The sequence below is a fragment of the Oncorhynchus keta genome, unplaced genomic scaffold (assembly GCF_023373465.1).
Source record: "Oncorhynchus keta strain PuntledgeMale-10-30-2019 unplaced genomic scaffold, Oket_V2 Un_scaffold_1952_pilon_pilon, whole genome shotgun sequence".
Lineage (NCBI taxonomy): Eukaryota > Metazoa > Chordata > Actinopteri > Salmoniformes > Salmonidae > Oncorhynchus > Oncorhynchus keta.
The window spans coordinates 223,538-248,857 of record NW_026290848.1 but is presented as its reverse complement, the minus strand read 5'-3'; the positions used below and the strand labels follow the sequence as shown (position 1 = coordinate 248,857).

The 25,320-nt window shown below is 39.9% G+C and overlaps 1 protein-coding gene across 1 annotated transcript; it reads left to right on the top strand.

Moving 5' to 3' along the window:
• On the top strand, positions 1 to 25,320 carry LOC118387800 (protein ERGIC-53-like). The gene is made up of 13 exons (XM_035776521.2): positions 1 to 242; positions 2,105 to 2,259; positions 4,129 to 4,236; positions 4,531 to 4,592; positions 5,126 to 5,225; positions 5,428 to 5,551; positions 6,206 to 6,264; positions 6,489 to 6,621; positions 8,722 to 8,906; positions 13,873 to 13,943; positions 24,371 to 24,521; positions 24,637 to 24,764; positions 24,877 to 25,320. The coding sequence occupies exons 1-13, from the start codon at positions 35 to 37 to the stop codon at positions 24,911 to 24,913; spliced, it is 1,521 nt and encodes a 506-aa protein (XP_035632414.1). The 5' UTR covers positions 1 to 34; the 3' UTR covers positions 24,914 to 25,320.

Here is a 25,320-nt window from a genome sequence, read left to right as displayed (position 1 = left end):
TGTTTCAATACTACGTAAGCAGTGATACCAAAAGATGGCGGTGTCCATAGGAAGGTGTTTGGCTGCTGATGCTTGTTTATTAATATTAACTTTAACATTTCACCACAGTAATGCCGATAATATCGTTGCCGGTGCATCGACTGAAGAAGCTCCACACCGTCGATTTGAATACAAGTACAGTTTCAAGGGACCGCACCTGTCTCAAACCGACGGGATTATTCCTTTTTGGGTACACAGTGGAAGTAAGTTTCAGTTAGATTGGCTAGGCAGTTGCTTACTGTTGTCAATTATCATAACCTATAAATAGGTGTGGTGGAAAATCAGCTGCGATAGCCATTTTGCCACTAGCCAGCGATTGTAGCTATTTTGCATGTAGGGGATACATTTGACACGTTTGTTGTAGCTATCCGGCTACTGCCTGCTGTAGAGAACTTCTGTAGGGGGACCAGTTTATTGTTGTGTAGAGAAGTTCTCGACTGTGCAGACTTGGCTTGCTACAGTTTCTAAACAGTGGCCTGATATCAAACTCGCTTCAACATGTCATGGTCGTTAAATAGCCAGCAGCTTTAGAAAAACAGGGGAAGCGAAAGGTACATGCACCGTAAGGCAATATGCGACTCTTTTCCAGAGTGACTTACAGTTAGTGAATTAATCTTTAAATAGATAGCTAGTTGGGACAACCACATCACAGGTTTAGTAACTACACTTTCCCCCCATAAACTAGTTCTCAGTGAATTCAGAGCTAGAAAGGGAGAGGGGTATTTTTAAATACTCTTTGAAGAGGTAGGGTTTCAGGCGCTTGCCTGCCAGCTGGCTAAATCACCCAACCGCAAAGTATACCATCTGTATACCTGCCAGCCTACATTTCTTTTTAGCTGACACTTAATAGTTCCTGGTTCCTTTCAGCAATACCGAGTCTTGCAAACAAAGAGACATGGATTACTTGCACACAATCTGGAATGCTAACATTCCTCTTGTTAGTCCAAGTTTTGCATTTATCCTTGCAACACACAACCACCCACATGCCACAGCAGGCAGGTTTCCCAATACCTAATATTTGAGAGCGCATTTGAAGTTGACAAACATTGCATTTCTTTTCTATTGAAGTGGCCTGCTTGTCCCCTAGTCTGGCATGGTTTTGTGTAAGGTAAAGGGTTAACAAATCAGTGTCTCTAAAAACCGTGCAAAGGTCCAGCTGATGACGCACCCAGATTTGAGTCCATTTTACCATGGTGCCTTTGTCTTATCAGTATAGGCTGTAGTGAGATGGCATGTGGCTCTACACATGTACAATTGTCATTTAGAATTTGGTCACACCAAATAAGTGTAGGCAAAGGTCCATATGCCAAAGCCTGGTTGCACTAGGCTAGTTGCTATTACCCATATTGCCATATCTGTCTTGGCTAGACAATAAAGCCTTACACGAGCGAGGTCATTTGGATATAGGATGATCTTGTTTCTAGCCATAAGCCTGACTAGCATGGCGTAACATTGCAATGTTAACAATACTAGGCCTATTATAATGTCTCTCTGTCCTTTACATAGGAGGCTTTCAGATACATTAATGTTACTGAAAGAGAGCCTTGGACATAATCCCAGGAGCACACCTATTAAGGTGTACATGGGCTGAACACACATTTATGTTCCTAACCTTGGGCTTTGTAAGAAAGTGTGGTCCTTCTGTAGCTCAGTTGGTAGAGCATGGCGCTTGTAACGCCAGGGTAGTGGGTTCGATTCCCGGGACCACCCATACGTAGAATGTATGCACACATGACTGTAAGTCGCTTTGGATAAAAGCGTCTGCTAAATGGCATATTATTATATTATAATAAAATTAACCTCCTGGTCAATTGTTTGCCCTGAGCCAATAAGCTACTGTTTTCTCCATATGTAGTTACACTATAGAGTTAAACAAGTATTTCTGGACCTTCACAGAGTGAGTTTTCACAGTTTCTGTACAGTTTAAATTTAGGAACCTTTTGAATGCATGAGAAGCTACATTTTTTTTGTTGTCAGTTAGGATTTGCCAGTATGAATTCATTGAACATTAATTAACTAGAATGTACCCCTCCCAACCCTTTAAACTATCAACCTTGTATTCCAGATGCCATCCCCAGTGCCGACCAGGTCCGTATCACCCCCTCTCTCAGGAGTCAGAAGGGCTCAGTCTGGACCAAAAACACGGTCAACTTTGACCACTGGGAGGCTGAGGTGACCTTTCGTGTGTCTGGACGGGGGAGGATGGGAGCCGACGGCCTCGTAAGAACTTAATAACACCTCCTTTCTATGGTTTCCATACACTGACTTTTTCACTGCTGAGCTGAATTGTACTCGGCTGGTTACAACTCTACCATAATTGCTGGACCCTCCTTCCTATGGCTTCTATTCACTTTGACTCTAGACCAGGGATGGGCAACTGATGGTGGTCGGGGACCACAAAAAAACAAAACTCATGAGAGGCCACAGTGGCCCGTGGGTCTGCTTACCCACATTCATACCCCACCTTGCGAGCAAAACATTTAGCGGCCCTCCTCGTGACACCGAAGAGAGAAAAACACTTGAGAAAGTGCAAATCTACACTTTGCCATGGGGTGGAGAGAAGATTTCACAGTTTTACAGATGATTTCCTGCAATTCTACACATTTTTCCATAGGGTGGAGGCACATGTTTGCAGTTTTTAATATGGTAACTGATGATCAATGGGCCCCACACCGGTCGGTAGTTCGATCCCGCTTACTACGAGTTTTCATAGCTGGCCACTAGACTAACTTACCAATCAAAATGTTTTTTGCTGACACAGGCTAATTAAGTGACTGCTGATGCACAATGAAATGCACCTTGTGTATTCGATGATTCTACTGCTCAACAGTAAATTGAGAGTTAGTGCCCATCTCTGCTTTAGACCTTTTCACACTACATTCTGTAGCTGATCAAGCTGTACTTTAGAGGCCTGGTTAAGCATCCACCTTGGTTGCTGGAACAATGCTAGAAAGGACAATGTGATAAGAGCCAGTTAAATATCAGGGTCAGCACTAGGATAAGACAGTAATTGTCTAATTGACATTTATGGATGAAGACCATCATGAAAATTAAATAACTGTTCTAAACATTTTAATAATAAATATATCAACTTCATTTAAGTCGACAAACATTACCCAAAAGCAGTAAAGTAAACATAAGCCTGGTTAATTAAACAGCCTCTATTAGGAAAGAGGAGACAACTAGCCAGTTTTAGAATGATGTTTTGTGGAACAAACAGCTGACTGAAGACTGCCAGGTATTCAAAAATACGAGACTTGCAGAGTTGTCTGGTTTCAAATATAGTGCTATGGTTTCTACCCTCTGCTACAGTTAATGAATTATTTCTAGACTGATAAAAGGATGGTGTGAAAAGGTTCTGTCCATTGAGACATAGGCCTATGTTATGGTGGCTGTTGTGCTAGTAGAGGATGTGGAGTTGTACTGACCTACCGGCTCAGACTTCAGGTTAATAACCATGTTTACTTCTGTCGGCCCTGTCCCTGTGTGGCTCAGTTGGTGAGAGCGTTGTGCTAGTAACTCCAAGGTTGTGTGTTCAATTCCTACATTATGCTGTGACTGTACTTTACATCTTACTGTATCTATTGTCCCCATGTTTATCTGTCTGCCCCTTAGCTGCTCTACTGTTACATACAGTTATTTAGAAGAAAAAGAAACACACACCTATTTAGGCGAGGTGCTGGCTAGCGGAGTAGAAAACTTGAAAATAAAAGAGCCGCACACTCTAGGAGCTCAGAAGCAAAAATGTAATTACCAACGTTTCGAGAGCCAAGCTGTCTTCATCAGGGTATAATCACAAACACTGCGGGATGACTCGTTTATGTAGTGTCAAAAGACACAGGTGTCTGTAATCATGGCCAAGAGTGGCCTAATGTCATTGGTTAATTATCAAATATTAAAATGTCATATAAAGAACAGCATACAAACAATGGATAGCATACGATCATAAATTAATTTGACTACACAAGCTTACAAACAATTACAATGGAAAAGTCACAATAATCACAAGATAGTTATTTACACAGTTAAACAAATATTTTTGGACCTTCAGTGTCTCCATGTCTTAATTTCTGTCTGTCCCTCTAATAGGCGATATGGTTCACCACTGCACAAGGCCTAGATGGTCCTGTCTATGGAGCTGCTGACAACTGGAACGGCATCGGCATCTTCTTTGATTCCTTTGACAACGATGGGAAGGTTGGTGGCCATATTTTAATTATATATTCATAAAATACAAAATATAATGCATTCATTTACTTAATCATAGGTAAAGTCAAGTGTATATAATATACCTTTAATATTAAATTACTACAATGTGAATTATAGGAATAATAGATTGATACTATACACACTTGGATACAAAAACTGTTTTCATACTTTCAAGTGGTATGCCTAGATCTGATGAGGACGTATGCTGGGATTGGATCAAATAAACCCAAATGACCTTCATGACATAGATTAGGTATATTAATGTTTCACCTTTTGTTCTAGAAAAATAACCCTGCTGTGCTGTTGGTGGGAAACAATGGCAAACTTGTTTATGATCACCCAAAGTAAGTCAACATTTCCCTGCCTCACTGACATCACAAAAGGAAAATGTAAACAATTTAAAGAAGATTAGAAAATATTACACAGTACATTTGTGGTTGGAGATTATAGTCCTGTCTCTTCCTAATCTCCCTTGACAGTGAAAGCTTTAAATCACTTCTCTGTGCCAGTTGATCTAGGTCTATGTCTTAGTGTTCTGTTTTGTCACTGCTGAAAATGCCGTTTACAATAATAGGAGTAAATTATATTTGAAATGTTTTCCTTAATTTCTCAAATCTCCAAACCATTTACTTTTGGAAATGTTATTTGTTTGATCACACTGTATATGGAGCATTTTATCCTCTGCACTTGCTCTTCGTGCTGCTATCATGCATGCTTATTTCATACTTTATTTGGATCGACGTTGGCCTTTGTTCTTTTGTATTATTGTTGATGCTTGTGGGGATCAATGAATTAATCTTGAAATATACTGTATTAAGTACTACTATAATAATATGGTGTTCAGTTTTAGTGTCTAAACAGGATGTTTTTTTTGCAGCGATGGCACGACTCAAGCCCTGGGAACATGCTTAAGAGACTTTCGTAACAAACCCTATCCTGTCAGAGCCAAAATGACATACTACAAGAAGACCCTAACGGTAGGACTCTCTCCCTTGTTCTCATCGATTCCACTGTCTATACTCTGATCTCTGCCTTTTACTCTGTTTTTCTCCACATCAACAGAGACATGGATACTGAACCGTTTTGCATTATGCACAACAAAAATTGCCTCATCTTTTTATATTGGGCATTTATTTCAATTGATTGCCTTAATTGATGTGCTGTCGTCTGTCCCCTCAGGTGCTGATCAACAGTGGTTTCACGCCAGATAAGGATGACTATGAGTTCTGTACCAAGGTGGACAACATGATCATTCCTCAGGAGGGCTACTTTGGCATCTCAGCTGCCACGGGTGGTCTAGCAGGTGGTACTTGGTAACAATTTACTGAAGGCCTGCAGGTGTAATGCATTATGTGGTTGTAATGCATTATTAAACTTGCCAAAAGCAAGTTTGTCTGTCATTCCTTTCTAATTAGATTTGACTCTTCTGTGAACATTGATTTAACTGCTTAATGTCACATTAGGATTATTATTGTCAGGCTAAACGCAGGTTATGGAAAAGTGACAAGGAATTTTTATAAAGTTCATTTACTGCATTTCCTCAATTTAAAACATGTCATGCAATTTAAAGAACAGCAAAACAAAAGCATAAATTGACTCCAGCCTTTATCACCTTGGCTTGTATAGCTTCATGTCAAGTCAAACAGCATCTACAGCCATCTTTTGAGAAGTTTTGCTGTTCACTGCAGAGCTGTGTCTATGTGCTTTTCATAGTCCTCAAGCCAGCCAGCCGGGAAAACATCCCCCCTGCTCAGGGCTAACCGTATTGTCCTAAAGCCAGCCCGCTAATACCGCTACACTGTATTTGCTTTTTAATTGGAATTGGAATGATTTTCATAGCCTATTATAAATTGTTGGTGTTGAACTTGGATATGGCGACTGCCATACCCAATTGATGCCCTTGCTTAACGTTGCATCATGATACTTAATGTTTAATGCATTTTCTTCCATCTTCCAGATGACCATGATGTCCTGTCCTTCTTGACGTTCAGACTAACAGAACCTGGCCATGAACTGGTAACTATATTTTCTTAGTTATACCTCTCAGAGCTGGTAACTAATTTTATTTTCTACCACTCCCAGTCCTTAGTTATACCAATCCCCAGTAATATTTAATTGGAAGAAGATCTGAGTGAAATTGTGTGGGTATTTCAATAGGGGTATGATAAAGTGTGATGTAAGTAAGGGGCCTCGGTCTCTACGGTGTGGGTTCAGAGTGGTTGTTTTCTGTCCCATTGAAGCCTGCACCTGAAGCAGAGATGCCCAAGGAGGAGCAGGACAAGTACCAGGAGGAATTTGAGAACTTTCAGCAGGAGCTGGACAAAAAAAAAGGGGACTATCAGAAGGAGCATCCGGAAGTCCAGAGAGAACCCAGTTAGTTTCACTCAATAAAATGTGTTACAATTTTTTGCTATGCTTTTATATTTAGACTAATATACTTATTTAATATTGATGTTATTATTCATTAGTTTGGTCAATTAAATTGAACTAAAGAGAGATGCACACTATATAAGCTCTCCGTAATTTATTGGTTATAACACCACATTTTCGGCATCAGTGCCTTCCTTCTTCAGGATGAAGAACGCACTGAAGCCGAAATGTGGTACACCCAATAAATTACTGGGAGCATATATATATATATATATATATATATATATATATATATATATACAGAGAGAGAGAGTTGAAGTCAGAAGTTTACATGCACCTTAACTAAATGAATTTATTAAACTCAGTTTCACAATTCCTGACATTTAATCCGAGTAAAAATTCCCTGTTTTAGGTCAGTTAGGATCACCACTTTATTTTAACAATGTGAAATGTCAATAGTACAGAGTGATTTATTTCAGCTGTAGTTTTTTTAATCACATTCCCAGTGGGTCAGAAGTTTACGTACTCAATTAATATTTGGTAGCGTTGCCTTTAAATAGTTTAATTTGGGTCAAACGTTTCGAGTAGCCTTCCACAATAAGTTGGGTGAATTTTGGCCCATTCCTCCTGACAGAGCTGGTGTATCTGAGTCAGGTTTGTAGGCCTCCTTGCTTGCACACGCTTTTTCAATTCTGCCCATAAATTGTCTATAGGATTGAAGTCAAGGCTTTGTGATGGCCACTCCAATACCTTGACTCTGTTGTCCTTAAGCCAACTTTGGAAGTATGCTTGGGGTTATTGTCCATTTGGAAGACCCATTTGCGACCAAGCTTTTACTTCCTGGCTCATTTCTTGATGTTGCTTCAATATATAAACATAGTTTTCCTACCTCATGACGCCATCTATTTTGTGAAGTGCACCAGTCCCTCCTGCAGCAAAGCACCCCCACAACATGATGCTGCCACCCCCTGTGCTTCACGGTTGGGATGATGTTCTTCGGCTTGCAAGCCTCCCCCTTTTTCTCTAAACATAATAATGGTCATTATGGCCAAACAGTTCTATTTTTTTGTTTCATCAGACCAGACTATCTTTGTCCCCATGTGCAGTTGCAAACCGTAGTCTGGCTTTTTTATGGCGGTTTTGGAGCAGTGGCTTCTTCCTCGCTGAGCTGCCTTTCAGGTTTTGTCGATATAGGTCTCATTTTACTGTGGATATAGCTAAGTTTCTACCGGTTTCCTCCAGCATCTTCACAAGGTCCTTTGCTGTTGTTTTGGGATTGATTTGCACTTTTTGCACCAAAGTACGTTCATCTCTAGGACACTGAATGTGTCTCCTTCCTGAGCAGAATGATGGCTGCGTGGTCCCATGGTGTTTGTACTTGCATACTATTGTTTGTACAGATGAACGTGGTACCTTCAGGCGTTTGGAAATTGCTCCCAAGGATGAACCAGACTTGTGAAGTTCTACAATTATTTTACTGAGGTCTTGGCTGATTTATTTTGATTTTCACATGATGTCAAGCAAAGTGGCACTGAGTTTTGAAGGTAGGCCTTGAAATACAGGTACACCTCCAATTGACTCAAATGTTGTCAATTAGCCTATCGGAAGCTTCTAAAGCCATGACATCTATTTCTGGAATTTTCCCAGCTGTTTAAAGGCACGGTCAACTTAGTGTATGTAAACTTCTGACCCACTGGATTTGTGACACCATGATTTAAATAAATTAAATAATCTGTCCGTAAACAATTGTTGGAAAAATTACTTGTCATGCACAAAGTAGATGTCCTAACCTAACCTACCAGTACTTCAGTTTGTTAACAAGAAATTTGTGGAGTGGTTGAAAACAAGTTGATGACTCCATCCTAAGTGTTAATGATTCCGTCCTAGGTGTATGTAAACTTCTGACTTCAACTGCGTGTGTGACTCTTTATAGCCTACAGTTTTACACAGTTGGTCAGCACAACTTAAATATAAATAACAGAAAACAAATTAAGTCTAATGCAGGTTATTGGTTACTTTGTACATACTAGATGCTACCAATGGATGCTAGGTTGTCTAGATGCTAAAACTTGATGCAACAGGTGTGTCCTGTTCTTTGTTAAGTCGAGGACATGTACGAGAGTGTCAACGACAGGGAGATCCGCCAGGTGTTTGAGGGTCAGAACCAGATCCACCTGGAGATCAAACAGCTTCACCGTCAGCTGGCCATGATCCTCGACGAACAGAACCGCTATGTTTCTGTGGTTACAGACGAGATATCCAAACGCCAAGTGGAGTTGGTGGGACAGGTAGGAAGTTTGATTGTACACTCGTGCGCACAAACATTTACATTATGCACACAATTACAACTACCTACTGCTCTGACAGAGGCCTTGCATCAAGGAGGGAAGGTTTCATTCATTAGTACCACTGCAGACTATACCACGAACCTCAGACGTTTACTCTGTTTTGTTCCTCAATATAGCCATTAACTCAGCCTCAGTCTGGACAATTGTTCCTTTATGATTTAGTCAGGTCATTACATCCTGTCAGTAGAGGATGCATGTTTTTTTTATTTAAATGCCTTCCTCACCATCTTAATTAAGCATGCCCCATTCAAGAAATGTAGAATCAGGAGCAGATATAGGCCTTGGTTCTCTCCAGACCTGACTTCCCTTAACCAACACAAAAATATCCTATGGCGTTCTGCATTAGCATCGAACAGCCCCCGTGATATGCAACTTTTCAAGGATACTAGAAACCAATATACACAGGCAGTTAGAAAAGCCAAGGCTAACTTTTTCAAGCAGAAATTTGCTTCCTGCAACACAAACTCAAAGTTCTGGGACACTGTAAAGGCCACGGAGAATAAGAACACTACCTCCCACTGCACTGAAGATAGGAAACCCTGACACCACCGATAAATCCACTATAATTGAGAATTTCAATAAGCATTTTTCTACAGCTGGCTATGCTTTCCACCTGTCTACCTCTACCCCGGTCAACAGCACTGCACCCCCCACAGCAACTTGCCCAAGCTTTCCCCATTTCCCCTTCTCCCAAATCCAGTCCGCTGATGTTCTGAAAGAGCTGCAAAATCTGGACCCCTACAAATCAGCCGGGCAAGACAATCTGGACCCTTTCTTTCTAAAAATTATCTGCCGAAATTGTTGCCACCCCTATTACTAGCCTGTACAACCTCTCCTTCATGTCGTCTAAGATTCCAAAAGATTGGAAAGCAGCTGCGGTCATCCCCCTCTTCAAACGGGGGGACACTCTTGACCCAAACTGCTACAGACTGAAATCTATCCTACCCTGCCTTTCTAATGTCTTTGAAAGCCAAGTCAACAAACGGATTACCGATCATTTCGAATCCCACCATACCTTCTATGCAATCTGGTGTCAGAGCTGGTCATGGGTGCACCTCAGCTATGCTCAAGGTCCTAAACGATATCTTAACCGCCATCGATAAGAAACAATACTGTGCAGCCGTATTCATTGACCTAGCCAAGGCTTTCGACTCTGTCAATCACCACATCCTCATCGGCAGACTCTATAGCCTTGGTTTCTCAAATGATTGCCTCGCCTGGTTCACCAACTACTTCTCTGATAGAGTTCAGTGTGTCAAATCGGAGGGTCTGTTGTCCGGGCCTCTGGCAGTCTCTATGGGGGTGCCATAGGGTTTAATTCTGGGACCGATTCTCTTCTCTGTATACATCAGTGATGTCTCTCTTGCTGCTGGTGAGTCTCTGATCCACCTCTATGCAGATGACACCATTCTGTATACTTCTGGCCCTTCTTTGGACACTGTGTTAACAACCCTCCAGGCGAGCTTCAATGCCATACAACTCTCCTTCCGTGGCCTCCAATTGCTCTGAAAAAAACTAAACAACTAAATGCATGCTCTTCAACCGATCGCTGCCTGCACCTGCCCGCCTGTCCAACATCACTACTCTGGACGGCTCTGACTTAGAATATGTGGACAATTACAAATACCTAGGTGTCTGGTTAAACAGTAAACTCTCATTCCAGACTCGCATCAAACATCTCCAATCCAAATTTAAATCTAGAATCGGCTTCCCATTTCACAACAAAGCATCCTTCACTCATGCTGTCAAATCTACCCTTGTAAAACTGACCATCCTACCAATCCTCAACTTTGGCGACGTCATTTACAAAATAGCCTCCAATACCCTACTCAACAAATTGGATGCAGTCTATCAGAGTGCCATCAGTTTTGTCACCAAAGCCCCATATACTACCCACCATTGCGACCTGTACGCTCTCGTTGGCTGACCCTCGCTTCATACTCCTCGCCAAACCCACTGGCTCCATGTCATCTACAAGACCCTGCTAGGTAAAGTCCCCCCTTATCTCAGCTCGCCGGTCACCATAGCAGCACCCACGCGCTCCAGCGGGTATATCTCTCTGGTCACCCCCGAAACCAATTCTTCATTTGGCCACCTCTCCTTCCAGTTCTCTGGTGCCAATGACTGCAACAAACTACAAAAATCTCTGAAACTGGAAACACTTATCTCCCTCACTAGCTTTAAGCACCAGCTGTCAGAGCAGCTTACAGATTACTGCACCTGTACATATCCCATCTATAATTTAGCCCAAACTACTACCTCTTTTCCTACTGTATTTGTTTATTTATTTAGTTCCTTTGCACCCCATTATTTTCTATCTCTACTTTGCACATTCTTCCACTGCAAAAAACAACCATTCCAATGTTTTACTTGCTATATTGTATTTACTTCGCCACCATGGCCTTTTTTTGCCTTTACCTCTCTTATCTCACCTCACTTGCTCACATTGTATATAGACTTATTTTTCTACTGTATTATTGACTGTTTGTTTGTTTTACTCCATGTGTAACTCTGTGTCGTTGTATCTGTCGAACTGTTTTGCTTTATCTTGGCCAGGTCGCAATTGTATATGAGAACTTGTTGTCAACTTGCCTACTTGGTTAAAGGTGAAATAAAACATATACAGGTGTGCAGGGACACTAGTTAGTCCAGGTAATTGAGGTAATATGTAGAGTTATTAAAGTGACTGCATAGGTAACAGAGTAGCAGCAGTGTAAAAGGGAGGGGGGGTGGGCAATGCAAATAATCTGGGTAGCCATTTGAAGAGGAGTCTTATGGCTTGGGGGTAGAAGCTGTTTAGAAGCCTCTTGGACCTAGACTTTGTAGTGACTGGGTGTATTGATAAGCCTTCCAAAGTGTGATTAACTTCTTCACCATGCCCAAAGGGAAATATTTTTATAAGTCTACCAGCAGGTACCCTTCTTTCCAAGGCATTGGAAAACCTCCCTGTTAGTGGTTGAATCTGTGTTTTGAAATTCACTGCTCGACTGAGGCACCATACAAATATCTGTATGTGTGGGGTAGAGAGATTAGGTAGTCATTTAAAAATAATTTATATAACTATTATTGCACAAATTGAGTCCATGCAATGTATTTACCCCACCTGGCCAACATCCTGTGAAATTGCAGAGCGTGAAATTCAAACTACAGAATTATAAATATTTAACTTTCATAAAATCACAAGTGTAATACATCAAAATAAATCTTAACTTGTTAATCCAGCCACTGTGTCAGATTTCAAAAAGGCTTTACGGCAAAAGCAAACCATGCGATTATCTGAGGACAGAGCCCCCGCATACAAACACATGAAAAACATATTTCAACCAGGCAGGTGCGCCACGAAAGTCAGAAATAGCGATAGAATAAATGCCTTACATTTGATCTGCTGTTGGCACTAAAAGGTCCCAGAACATCATAAATGGCATTTTTGTTCGATAATGTCCTTCATATCCATAAAAACTCCATTTAGCTGGCGCGCTTCAGGCAATAATCCACCCAGTTTCCCTCCATTATTAATGCATACAAAATTATATTATAAACTTTTCCAAACAAGTCAACAACATTTATAATCAAACCTTTGGTACCCTAATACTTCAATTGTATTGTTTATTTAAGACTGAGAATCATTTGTCTTTACCGATGGAAAAATACCAAAGAACCCTCTCTCTTTCACGTGCTTGGAAACACTACAGCCAAAATGGGAGCCACCTAAAACCTCAAATTTATGGCTCATTTTTCCAAAAACCAGCATAACTCTTTCTAAAGAATGTTGACATCTAGTGGAAGCCCTAGGTACTGCAATCTGGGAGAATTTCACCTTATAATAAAAGTGACACCCATTGTAAACGGTGGTAGGCTGTTTTTTGGGGGGAACGGTTTGTCCTCAGGGTTTCGCCTGCCATATCAGTTCTGTTATACTCTCGGACATACTTTTAACAGTTTAGAAACTTTAGTGTTTTCATTCCAAATCTACCAATTATGTGCATATCCTAGCTTCTGGGCCTGAGTAACAGGCAGTTTACTTTGGGCATGCATTTCATCCGGACGTGAAAATACTGCCCCCTACCCTGAACTTATTTAGGCTTCGGGTCGAAATAGGGTTGTTTTACACATGTTCTACTGCAGCGCCGTCTTGTATCGGTCTTTGTCTTTGGTCTTTTCCTGTGTAAATAGCCAGCCTTTTTCGCATACATCTTAATCTCATTTTAACCCACCAAACTACCTCATCCCCATATTATTATTATTATTATTTTTGCTCCTTTGCACCCCAGTATCTCTACTTGCACGTTCATCTTCTGCACATCTATCACTACAGTGTTTAGTTGCTAAATTGTAATTATTTCGACCACTATAGCATATTTATTGCCTTACCTCTCTAATCTTACTACATTTGCACACACGGTATTTATACTTTTCTATTGTGGTATTATCCCATATGTAATTACGGTTTTTGTTGCACTGCTTTGCTTTATCTTGGCCAGGTCGCAGTTGTAAATGAACTTGTTCTCAACTGGCATACCTGGTTAAATAAAGGTGAAATAATGTTTGAACTTTTCTGCCATGGGTTTTGGTAAGAAGCTAACGAGGTTCAGACTACAATCTCATTTTCAATCATATGCTGCTTCCACATTTTAGCATTTCCTTTTTTATTCATTTGTAAAAACATAATTCTACTTTGACATTATGGGGTGGTGGGTGTTTTTGTCACTGGCCTACACAACTCGATTTAATTAATTGATACATTTTAAAACAATGTGAAAAGTCAAGGGGTATGAATACTTTCTGAAGGCACTGTATGTATGCCAGTTTTATTACTAAAAAGGAAAGATGCCTTTACTCAAACATCTTTCAGTAATCTATCCTTAGGTATAAAACATGTATTAATTTAATTGTTTATCGTCTTTAGGCTCCTAGTCAAGAAATGGGTGCAGTGGTCGCAACACAACAGGAGATACTGAGAAACCTGAACGAGTTGAGGTAAGTGCAGTAGCAATGACCATTGGTTTGTTTTCTTTGTATTTGTTTATCACCTTCAATGCTGCAGAAATGTTTTGGTACCTTTTCCCAGATCTGTGCATCGACACAATCTCGGAACTCTAGGACAATTACTTTGACCTCGTTGCTTAGTTGTTGCTCTGTAGTGTACTGTCAAATGTGGGACCTTATATAGACTGGTGTGTGCCTCTCCAAATCATGTCCAATCCATTCAATTCACCAGACTCCAATCAAGTTGTATAAACATCAAGGATCATCAATGGAAACAGGATGCGGCTGAGCTCAATTTCGAGTCTTACGACAATTGGGTCTGAATACTTATGTAAATAAAATAAATAAAGTGAGCCATCTGGCTACACACACTTGATGTTGATGGGGAGTGCGAAGAAACAGACAACCAGTAGTCGTTGAGAGGGGAGCTACGCAGCAGTGGAGAAAGTGAGAAAGATTGTGAGTCACTTTCGCAAGTCAGGGGTACGTGATGACAAGCTACAGGGGTAGGCTATGTAAAGGAGGAGTTTGGTAAATAACTCCAGATTAAATTGGACTGCAGTACACTGGAATGTCTGGCAGATATGGTAGATGTTGTGTGTAGCACAATGCTGTTTGCATTGGCATGGCAGAAGAATCCATCACTTGCAGCCATTTCTGCTTGAATTTCTTGTCAGCTTCAGGTAAGACTGCATAGTTCTAAGACGTTTTGCTAGTAAAACCCCCGTGCTCTTGCTGAAGCCCCTTCTCTGTACTTACCTCCCAAGTGTTTGGAGTGTAGGCCAGCCTGCATGTTGGATCAATCAACCTGTCAAACCGCCTGTAGGCTAAATTGTATTTTACGCTTGCAGATTTAGCATTCTGCCTTGTGGTATTACTTTTAGTGAAGCTCTACTACACAGTCAACATTTTTTGAATTCATAAAGTAGGTAGGCCTACTTAACCGGTAGCTCAAAAGCTGGTGCCAATTTGATTCCCATAGACCTACTAACTGCATTTCAAGGTCATGTGTACAGTTTCAGCACAAACAATATAGTAAATACGTTGTAATATCCCATCAGTGTGCACACTCAGCCACACTGAGCGTTGGATCATGCAGGTAGTTAGAGTAGAGAAGGCCATGCGAAACCAGCTTTAGACATTGCATATAAATTAAGTTCCATTTCATGTCATATAAATAAATTTACTGGTTTCTCAGTTATTATCCCGGGAAACCGGAGTTGGTTTGGCCAGACAATCTCAGTAATCCGGTTCCCACTTTAAACCCGAGTATTCACCCCCCTGAGTAAATGCATGTTAACACCTTTGGCAGCATTTACAGCTGTGAGTCTTTTTCTGTAAGTCTAAGAGCTTTGAACACCTGGATTGTGCAATATTTGCCTATTTATTTAAAAAATGATTCGAGCTGTATCAAGTTGGCGGTTGATCATTGCTAGACAGCCATTTTCAAGTCTTGCCATAGATTTTCAAGCAGATTTAAGTCTCAATTAACTATATCTAGACCATTTAGGAACATTCAATTTTGTCTTGATAAGCAACTCCAGTGTAGATTTGGCCTTGTGTTTTAGGTTATTGTCCTGCTGAAAGGTAAATTCATCTCCCACTGTCTGTTGCAAAGCTGAATCGGGTTTTCAGTTTAAACTCTATACAGTCCTTGCTGATGACGAGCATACCCATATGATGCAGCCACCACCATGCTTGAAATTAAGAAGTGGTACTCGGCCATGTGTTGTTGGATTTGCCCCAAACATAACACTTTGTATTCAGGACAAAAAGTACATTTCTTTGTCACATTTTGTGCAGTGCTCCTTTATTGTTGTTGCAAACAGTGTGGCGAAATCTGCTCGGAGCCTTCACCGTGCGCTGCCACTTTAAGAGGGCATGAGCAGTAAGGAAGGAGGAAATAAAGAGAGCTCGTTCAGCTCTTTGGGGAGGAGCTCTTTGGTGGCGCGACAGTTTGATTGTGTGTGCTGTGCTGCAGAAGTTTTGTTTGTTTTCAGCGTTTGTAGTTTATAAAGTATTTAACTCAATCATCGGTGTGATCGCTTTAGATCGTGGTTGTTTTTGTTTGGGACCGCGGCCGTTATGGATTGCATGGATTAGTAGTAACATTGTTGCGAAGCTTTAACAAACAAACCAACAAACCATGGGACAGTCAGACACCGGCAGGCCTGAAGACCCCAGCTAAGATTTATCTTTTTCTCTCTCTTTCTCTTCGCTCTCATTCCAGTGCTTTACCCTGCAACATACTCTCTATTTGTTAAATGCACTTCCCATTGAAGTTCATTAGAGCTGGACTATTATTTCCCTGCCAGAAGTATTTGGATGGACATTTTAGTAGGTTACTTGCAAGTTGTATATTATGTGAACTGTATTGAGGTGGGGGGTACTAATGACATGTGGCCGAGAAGACTGTGGACATTTTTACGGCCTTTGTTGTGTCGATGAACACCCCCCACATTCATACCCTCTGCACTCATCCACTAGAAAATAATACAGATTATTGCAAATCCTATGTTGATGACTGGGTTCGTTCTTGTATGAAGTTGCTGTTGAATTGCTCTGCCATTATTAGTATTATTGTATGAGGTATTCGTGTTTGGGTTTCCCCTGTGCTGTGCTGTGCTGTGGGTTTTATATGGTGTGTATTCTTTTTTCTCTCCACTGACTATCTGGTAAACAGGCTACACTCTAGGCAGTCTCTTCTGCTGATGTGTGTGGGTCTGGTAGTGGTACTCTCTCTATTCTACTCTTTTCCTTTCGGCATGGTTAATACCTGCCTGGCGCCCAAACAAAATCTTTCTTTACCCCTCTCTTAATAAATACCGCTACAACAGGATGAATGTTTTTGAATGTTTTATTCTGTAAAGGTTTCCTTTTTTACTCATTTAGGTTAGTATTGTTGAGTAACTACAATGTTGTTGATCCATGCATAGTTGATCCATGCATAGTTTTCTCATATCACAGTCATTAAATGTTGTAGCTGTGTTTTAAATTCACTGTTGTCCTCATGGTGAAATCCCTGAGTGGTTCCCTTCCTCGGTCAGGCGACAATCTTTGTAGTGACTGAGTGTGTTGGTACACCATCCAAAGCCTAATTAATAACTTTAACATGCTCAAACAGATATTCATTGTCTGCTTTTAATTATTTTCACCCATCTACCAATCGGTGCCCTTGTCAAAGCATTGGGAAACTTTTTTTTATTTTTTAAAATCTGTGCTAGATACTCACTACTTGACTGAGGGACCTTACAATTATCTGAATGTGTTTGGTACAATCATACAGTAGTCATTCAAAAATCATTGTTAACCACTAATATTGCACACAAGATTATATGCATGGTTTAATAAAATTTTCACTTACTTTCAAGGGAGATTTTTTTGTCATTTGAGAAACAAATAAGATTTTGTTTATACAAACGTCTTATACTGTACGACTGTCCCTCAGCTCTGAGTCCATACAATTTATGTGATCTGCTAAGCAAATTTCTACTCCTGAACTTATTTAGGCTTGCCATAAAAGGGTTTCAATATGTATTGACTCAATATTTTTTATTCATTAAAACACCCCCCAGTTTTTACTTTGACATTATGGGGTATTTTGTGTAGATCAGTGAACACTTCGCTCCATACTCTACATTTGGGAGTGTTACTGCTTACTTGAAACTGTTCCTATTCTGTAGCTACCTCTGTTACATTTCTTATGTATTACTAGCAGGAGGGGTACATCCTTTCCTTTTAATATTGTCTAGAAGCAATTTAAGATTATTACAAAGCCAAAAAGACTGTTAAATGAAAGCAATTTGAAGGCTATAAGTATCAAGCTCTCGAGGGAACTGTGACATCAAGAAAGCAATCAGAAGGAGCCCGTGTTTTGTATCTGTGTATGAAGGATGTATTTTAAAGACTGATGTCTAATACTCTGAGGACAAATGGTGCTAAAATGTGGCCTTTTCTTGCAGCCATCCCAGGGCCACATGGCACAGAGCACACAGAGCTGAGGGACAGTCATACAGTATAAGACGTTTGTATAAACAAAATCTAATTTGTTTCTCAAATTACAAAAAAATCTCCCTTGAAAGTAAGTTAACATTTTATTAAACCATGCATATAATCTTTATCTCATCCAAGTGACCAATATATGAAAAAGCCCTTCTCAGATCAGAGAACATAATTTAACAGGGACTACAGTAAGATAAAGACATGTCTTAATTATTGTCTATAGAAAGGGGACACGAATTTAAAGAGGTCATAATCTACCTGAATATAATTTAATACAGCTCAATCACCTGTTACTGCATTATAGATTATAGGCCAGATGTGCATCTATACTATATTTGAAAACATTTATGTAAATCAAATTATGCTACAGAAACTATCACAATGAGCCCATACATTGATCAGTAATAATCCTATATCCCCTGATTCAATCAAGCAATTATTGTCACATTTATGTATTACTACATTATAGTTAATAAGCCAGATATATATTTATTTTAAGCAAAACTATCTGGACATCCCTTAAAAATATGTGGATCCAGCTATTTCTTCCCTGCTCGACCTGCCCCGGTCAACTAAGGGCTATTATTGTGAAGTGGTACTGTCTGGGAGCCACAACGGCTCAGCCACGAAGCCAAACAAGCTCATAGAACAGGACCGCAGAGTTCCGAAGTGTGTAGGCTAAAACAATCGTTTTCTCAGTATGGAAAATTTTGATTGCACATTTACAGATGCCACAGACTAATCACAACTAGTATGGTTTCAATAGACCATGCCAAATTATGTGTTAATCTTAAACAAGCTTAACTCCTAACTAGCAAACTGACAAATCCCATTTGAGAGATTCCAAGTCAAACTTGCCCTGGGCAAAAATGTATAGTCCTGGTATTATTTATAAATAGTTTACAGAAATGTTTTCTGTTTTCAACCTTTCTAGGTTGCATGTGATACTTACCTTTTCAATAAGTATCTATTTCTTATTAAGATACTGTATGTCTGGGTTAAACATATAGTGATTCCATATGAAACCAGGACAAAAAAATACAATGATTTGGAGGATTTTCACAAAATGTAAAACACAAAATTTAAACCATTTGTCATTTGGAGGATATCCATCCATCCATGCATGCATACATTTGAAGTCGGAAGTTTACATGAACTAGTTTTAATAACTCCAACCTAAGTGTTTCAACCACTCCACGCATTTCTTGTTAACAAACTATAGTTTTGGTAAGTCGGTTTAGGACATCTACTTTGTGCATGACACAAGTCATGTTTCGAAACAATAGTTTACATATTATTTCACTTATAATTCACTGTATCACAATTCCAGTGGGTCAGAAGTTTACATACGCTAAGTTGACTGTGCCTTTTAAACAGCTTGGAAAATTCCAGAAAAAGATGTCATGGCTTTAGAAGCTTCTGAAAGGCAAATTGACATCGGTTGAGTCAATTGGAGGTGTACCTGAGGATGTATTTCAAAGCCTACCTTCAAACCCGGTGTACCTTTGCTTGACATCATGGGAAAATCAAAAGAAATCAGAATTAATTGTAGACCTCGACAAGTCTGGTTCATCCTTGGGAGCAATCTCCAAACGCCTGAAGGTACCACGTTCATCTGTACAAACACCATGGGACCACGCAGCCGTCATTCTGCTCAGGAAGGAGACATGTTCCGTCTCCTAGAGATGAATGTACTTTGGTGCAAGAAGTGCAAATCAATCCAAGAACAACAGCAAAGGACCTTGTGAAGACGCTGGAGGAAACGGGTGCAAAAGTATCTATATCCACAGTATAACGAGTCATATATCAACATAACCTGAAAGGCCGCTCAGCAAGGTAGAAGCCACTGCTCCAAAACCACCACTAAAAAAGCCAGACTATGGTTTGCAACTGCACATGGGGACAAAGATCGGACTTTTTGGAGAAATGTTTTCTGGTCTGATGAAACAAAAATAGAACTGTTTGGCCATAATGACCATTGTTATGTTAGGAGGAAAAGGGGGAGGCTTGCAAGCCCAAGAGCAACTTCCCAACCGTGAAGCATGGGGGTGGCAGCTTCATGTTGTGGGGGTGCTTTGCTGCAGGAGGGACTGGTGCACTTCAAAATAGATGGTATCAATGGAAGGAAAATTGTGGATATATTGAAGCAACATCAAGACATCAGGTTAAAGCTCGGTTGAAAATGGGTCTTCCAAATGAAGAATGACCCCAAGTATACTTCACAAGTTGTGGCAAAATGGCCTAAGGAAAAATTCAAGGTATTGGAGTGGCCATCACAAAGCCCTAACCTCAATCCTATTGAAAATGTGTGAGCAGAACTCAAAAAGCTTGTGCGCGCAAGGAGGCCTACAAACCTAACTCAGTTACACGAGCTCTGTCAGGAGGAATGGGCCAACATTCACCCAATTTATTGTGGAAGGCTACCCAGAAAGTTTGACCCAAGTTAAACAATTTAAATTTAAATGCTACCAAATACTAATTGGGTGTATGTAAACTTCTGACCCACTGGGAATGTAATGAAAGAAATTAAAGCGGAAGTCATTCTGTGTACTATTATTCTGACGATTCACATTCTTAAAATAGTGGTTATCCTAACTGACCTAAGACAGGGAATTGTTACTTGGATTAAATGTCAGTAATTGTGAAACTGAGTTTATATGTATTTGGCTAAGGTGTATGTAAACTTCCGACTTCAACTGTACCTACATACATGCATACACTACCGTTCACAATTTTGGTGTCCTTGTTTTTGACACTGTCCATTTTAAATAACATCAAATTGATTGGAAATACAGTGTAGACATTGTCAATGTTGTTAATTACTATTGTAGCTGTATTTCAATGGACAAATGTATTTTATTTCAAAAACGAGGACATTTTCTAAGTGACCCCAAACTTTTGAACCGGTTGTGTACATGCACACACTAAATGACCAAATGGGCACGAATATGGAGTTGGTCCCCCCTTTTCTGCTATAACAGCCTCCACTCTTCTGGGAAGGCTTTCCACTACAGGTTGGAACATTGCTGTTGGGTCTTGCTTCCATTCAGCCGCAAGCATTCGTGAGGTCAGGCACTGTCAATGTTTGTTCCATAGAGATTGCATGGCTGTGTGCTTGGTTTTATACACCTGTCAGCAACAGGTGTGGCTGAAATGGCCAAATCCACTAATTTGAAGGGGTGTCTACATACTTTTGTGTTTTTGACATTTGTATCTAAAAGCATAATTAAGATTTTTTTTAATAATAACAAAAAAAAACTTTGCATGACATTTTTCTTACTCAGGCCTCATTTTTATACTCCATAATGTTTAATCTGTAGGTGCTACAAAGCAGCAATTATTGTCATGACGCTTTACCGCTTGTACTGTAATATGAGTATTTTGATTTCAAGAGAAACATTTTTACTTTTGAATAATGACAAATCAACATGAATATTCGAAAAAACACAATTTTGGATGTGGTAAATTGTTCTGTACAGTCGTGGCCAAAAGTTGTGAGAATGACACAAATATACATTTTCAAAGTCTGCTGCCTCAGTTTGTATGATGACAATTTGCATATACTCCAGAATGTTATGAAGAGTGTTCAGATGAATTGCAATTAATTGCAAAGTCCCTCTGCCATGCATATTAACTGAATCTCCCAAAAACATTTCCACTGCATTTCAGCCCTGCCACAAAAGGACCAGCTTACATGTCAGTGATTCTCTCGTTAACACAGGTGTGAGTGTTGATGAGGACAAGGCTGGAGATCACTCTGCCATGCTGATTTGAGTTTGAATAACAGACTGGAAGCTTCAATGTTCTTCCTATGTCAAACATGGTTACCTGCAAGGAATCGCATGCCATCATCATTGCTTTGCACAAAAAGGGCTTCACAGGCAAGGATTTTGTTGCCAGAAAGATTGCACCTAAATCAACCATTTATCGGATCATCAAGAACTTCAAGAGCAGTTCAATTGTTTTGAAGAAGGCTTCAGGCGCCCAAGAAAGTCCACTAAGCGCCAGGACAGTCTCCTAAAGTTGATTTCAGCTGCGGGATCGGGGAACCACCAGTACAGAGCCTGCTCGGGAATGGCAGCAGGCAGGTGTAAGTGCATCTGCACGCACAGTGAGGCGAAGACTTTTGGAGATGGTCTGGTGTCAAGAAGGGCAGCAAAGAAGCCACTTCGCTCCAGGAAAAACATCAGGGACAGACTGATATTCTGCAGAAGGGACAGGGATTGGACTGCTGAGGACTGGGGTAAAGTCCCTTCCTCTGAATCCCCTTTCCGATCGTTTGGGGCGTCCGGAGAAGATAAGATGAGCGCTACCATCAGTCCTGTATCATGCCAACAGTAAAGCATCCTGAGACCAGTCATGTGTGGAGTTGCTTCTCAGCCAAGGGAGTGGGCTCACTCACAATTTTCCCGAAGTACCAACACATCCTCGGAGAGCAACTTCTTCCAACCATCCAGGAACAGTTTGGTGATGAACAATGCCTTTCCCAGCATGATGGAAAGGCAAAAGTGATAACTAAGTGGCTCGGGGAACAAAACATCCATATTTTTGGTCCATGGCCAGGAAACTCCCCAGACCTTAATCCAATTGAGAACTTGTGGTCAATCCTCAAGAGGCAGGTGAATGAACAAAAATCCACAAACTCCAAGCATTGATTATGCAAGAATGGGCTGCCATCAGTCAGGATGTGGCCCAGAAGTTAATTGACTGCATGCAAGGGCGTATTGCAGAGGTCTTGAAAAAGAAGGGTCAACACTGCAAATATTGAGTCTTTGCATCAACTTCATGTAAATTGTCAATAAAAGCCTTTGACGCTTATGGAATACTTGTAATTTTACTTCAGTATTCCATATTAACATCTAACGATTATCTAAAGACACTGAGGCAGCAAACTTTGAAAATTAATATTTGTGTCATTCTCAACTTTTGGCCACGACTGTATATTGTTGAACATAATATACAGTACAAGCATATAAAAGTTCCAGAGTGGAATCTGTTAGTTTAAGAATTATGATCCAATTTGGATTCAAAATGTTCGATCTGCTGGTGATTTGCAGGATGTGCAATGATACAAGTAAAATGAGGGCTGTAAGTTTGTTACGTTTGCCTTCTATGCCAATTTCTCTGTATAAAATGGTCCTTTAAACTTTAAACTAGCAGAGATCCCACTCTCGAACTGTGACATGACCATAGATTATATTATGTTCAACAATATATGGAAACATTTGCCTAATCAATTGTTTTTATATACAGTCGTGGCCGAAAGTTTTGAATGACGCACATTAATTTTCACAGTTTGCTGCTTCAGTGTCTTTGGGTATTTTTCTCAGATGTTACAATTCTTCAAAAGGACCATTCTATATATTCAATTTTGTGAATCTCCCAAATCAGTCTTTTTTTGTCCTGGTTTTGTATGGAATCACTCCATGGGATTAATTTAGCAATCATGTCCTCTTTTATTGGATGATTAGATTTTGTCTCAACTTTAAGGATAAATTGCCTTTTGTTAGCTAAATAGAAGATCCGAAAGATGAATTTGGACAATTCACTGTAATATTAAGATTATAAACTGTCCTGGAGGGGACTTTTGGCTGGACTTAATAAAACAAACTGCAGGAAGCACACACTATCATTTAAAGTAGTTTCCGGGTTGCCTCGTGTGACACCAATTTGTGCCACTGCCTTCAGAGCTTATATGCCAGTATTGGCGATGGTTAGAATCCAGACCTCTTGCCCTTCTATCTCTCCTACCAACTTTCCTGTCACCCTCTCGCTCTCCAAAATAGTTAGTTAAATCTGTACAGATGTCTCATTTGTGAGCGAGTAAGGATGTATGAAAGAGTTCTTTGTGTGCTGTACAATAATCGGGAATGTGTGTTGTCACCTGTGTTGGCCCAGCGTCTCTGCCTCATCTTCCTATTTTTAATCCAGATAAGTGGTCTGGGCATTGTTCACAGACAACGGTCCAATATCTTTTAGTGTCATCATGGATAAACCTGCCTGTATGTCTGGGTCACACATTCACGTCTTCACACACTATCATAATTTAGGGAAAAGCCAAACATTTCTTACCTTATTGGAAAGATTGAATAATTTCCAAGATTTAATTTAATCATTGCAGAATTTTTCTTTTTACTCCAAATTCACATACTTCATTTGGGATCATTTACGTATACAAAGATATTAAAATATTCAATGACCTTCATTCTGTATCAAACTGAAATCCTATCGATTCCATTTCTGGTTTAATGTTGTCACATACTTCAGATGTTATTTACCATGGGCTATGGATTTCTTCACTACCCTTTCTGATGTGAGATGAGATGTAGAAAATGGCTAAATCTTTTTTTGTTCTATTCTATGCATTCTTCTGCTGTGTTCAACAGATATACCTGACACTGTTTTTTTCCCCTCAGAAACTCTTTCCATGAGTCTCTGAAGCAGATCGGCGCCACTCAGCACCAAGCCAACATGGGGACATATGAGACGGTGCAACACTTCAGCGAAATCCAGGAACATCTACACGTGGTCAAGAGGAACATCGAACACCTTATCACACGCAATGGGGTCTGTTAATAACTTATCTTACAGTAAACCGCTGTAAAAACCACAAGTCTCAACAAATGAATTTGGAAAGAGCATTGGATTTGTGTTTTTACTCTTTGTTTTGTAATGCATGTAGAGCCCCAGTGAAAATCAGGGAGAGAAATGCCCTGACCCTCCTAAAATGCCTTCCTGTCTGGGTACTATTCACTTCTTGGTCTTTGTGGTCATCCAATCAGTCCTGTTCTTCAGCTACATCATGTACAAGTAAGAATGAGATCTTGTTTTCACTTTATTAGCGTTGGTAATTCAAAATTGTAGTTACATTTTTGTTTCTCACAATTCACTCTCTATTTTCTTGTTTCTTCTCCCCCTACAGAAGTCAACAAGAAGCAGCAGCAAAGAAATTCTTTTGAGGAAACATTATCATCAATATCATGATATGTAAATGAGGGACTGTTAATTTAGCTGTTTTTGAATTTGTAAATTATTGTACTTAAATGAGATTTTGTTTGAGAAGTTTCTTTTTTTTTTAATGTCTTAGTTTTAATTTGATCTGATATTTTTAATGTGGTATGTGAATGAATGCGGGAGTGGGAAATGTTAAGATTCCAAATGTGGCAAAATACTGTACAGAATATATTACAAGTTATTGGATGATATTTTTTTATTTTTTATTTTTTTGACAAGTGCCCACCCCCAGAAGACAGACAAACCACTGTCTGCCAATTCACATAGTTTGGAAAACTGTGAATTTAATAAATGCGCAATTTTGTATTAATGCTGAACTATGTTGAATTAAACCCAGTGGGTGTCTTCTTGA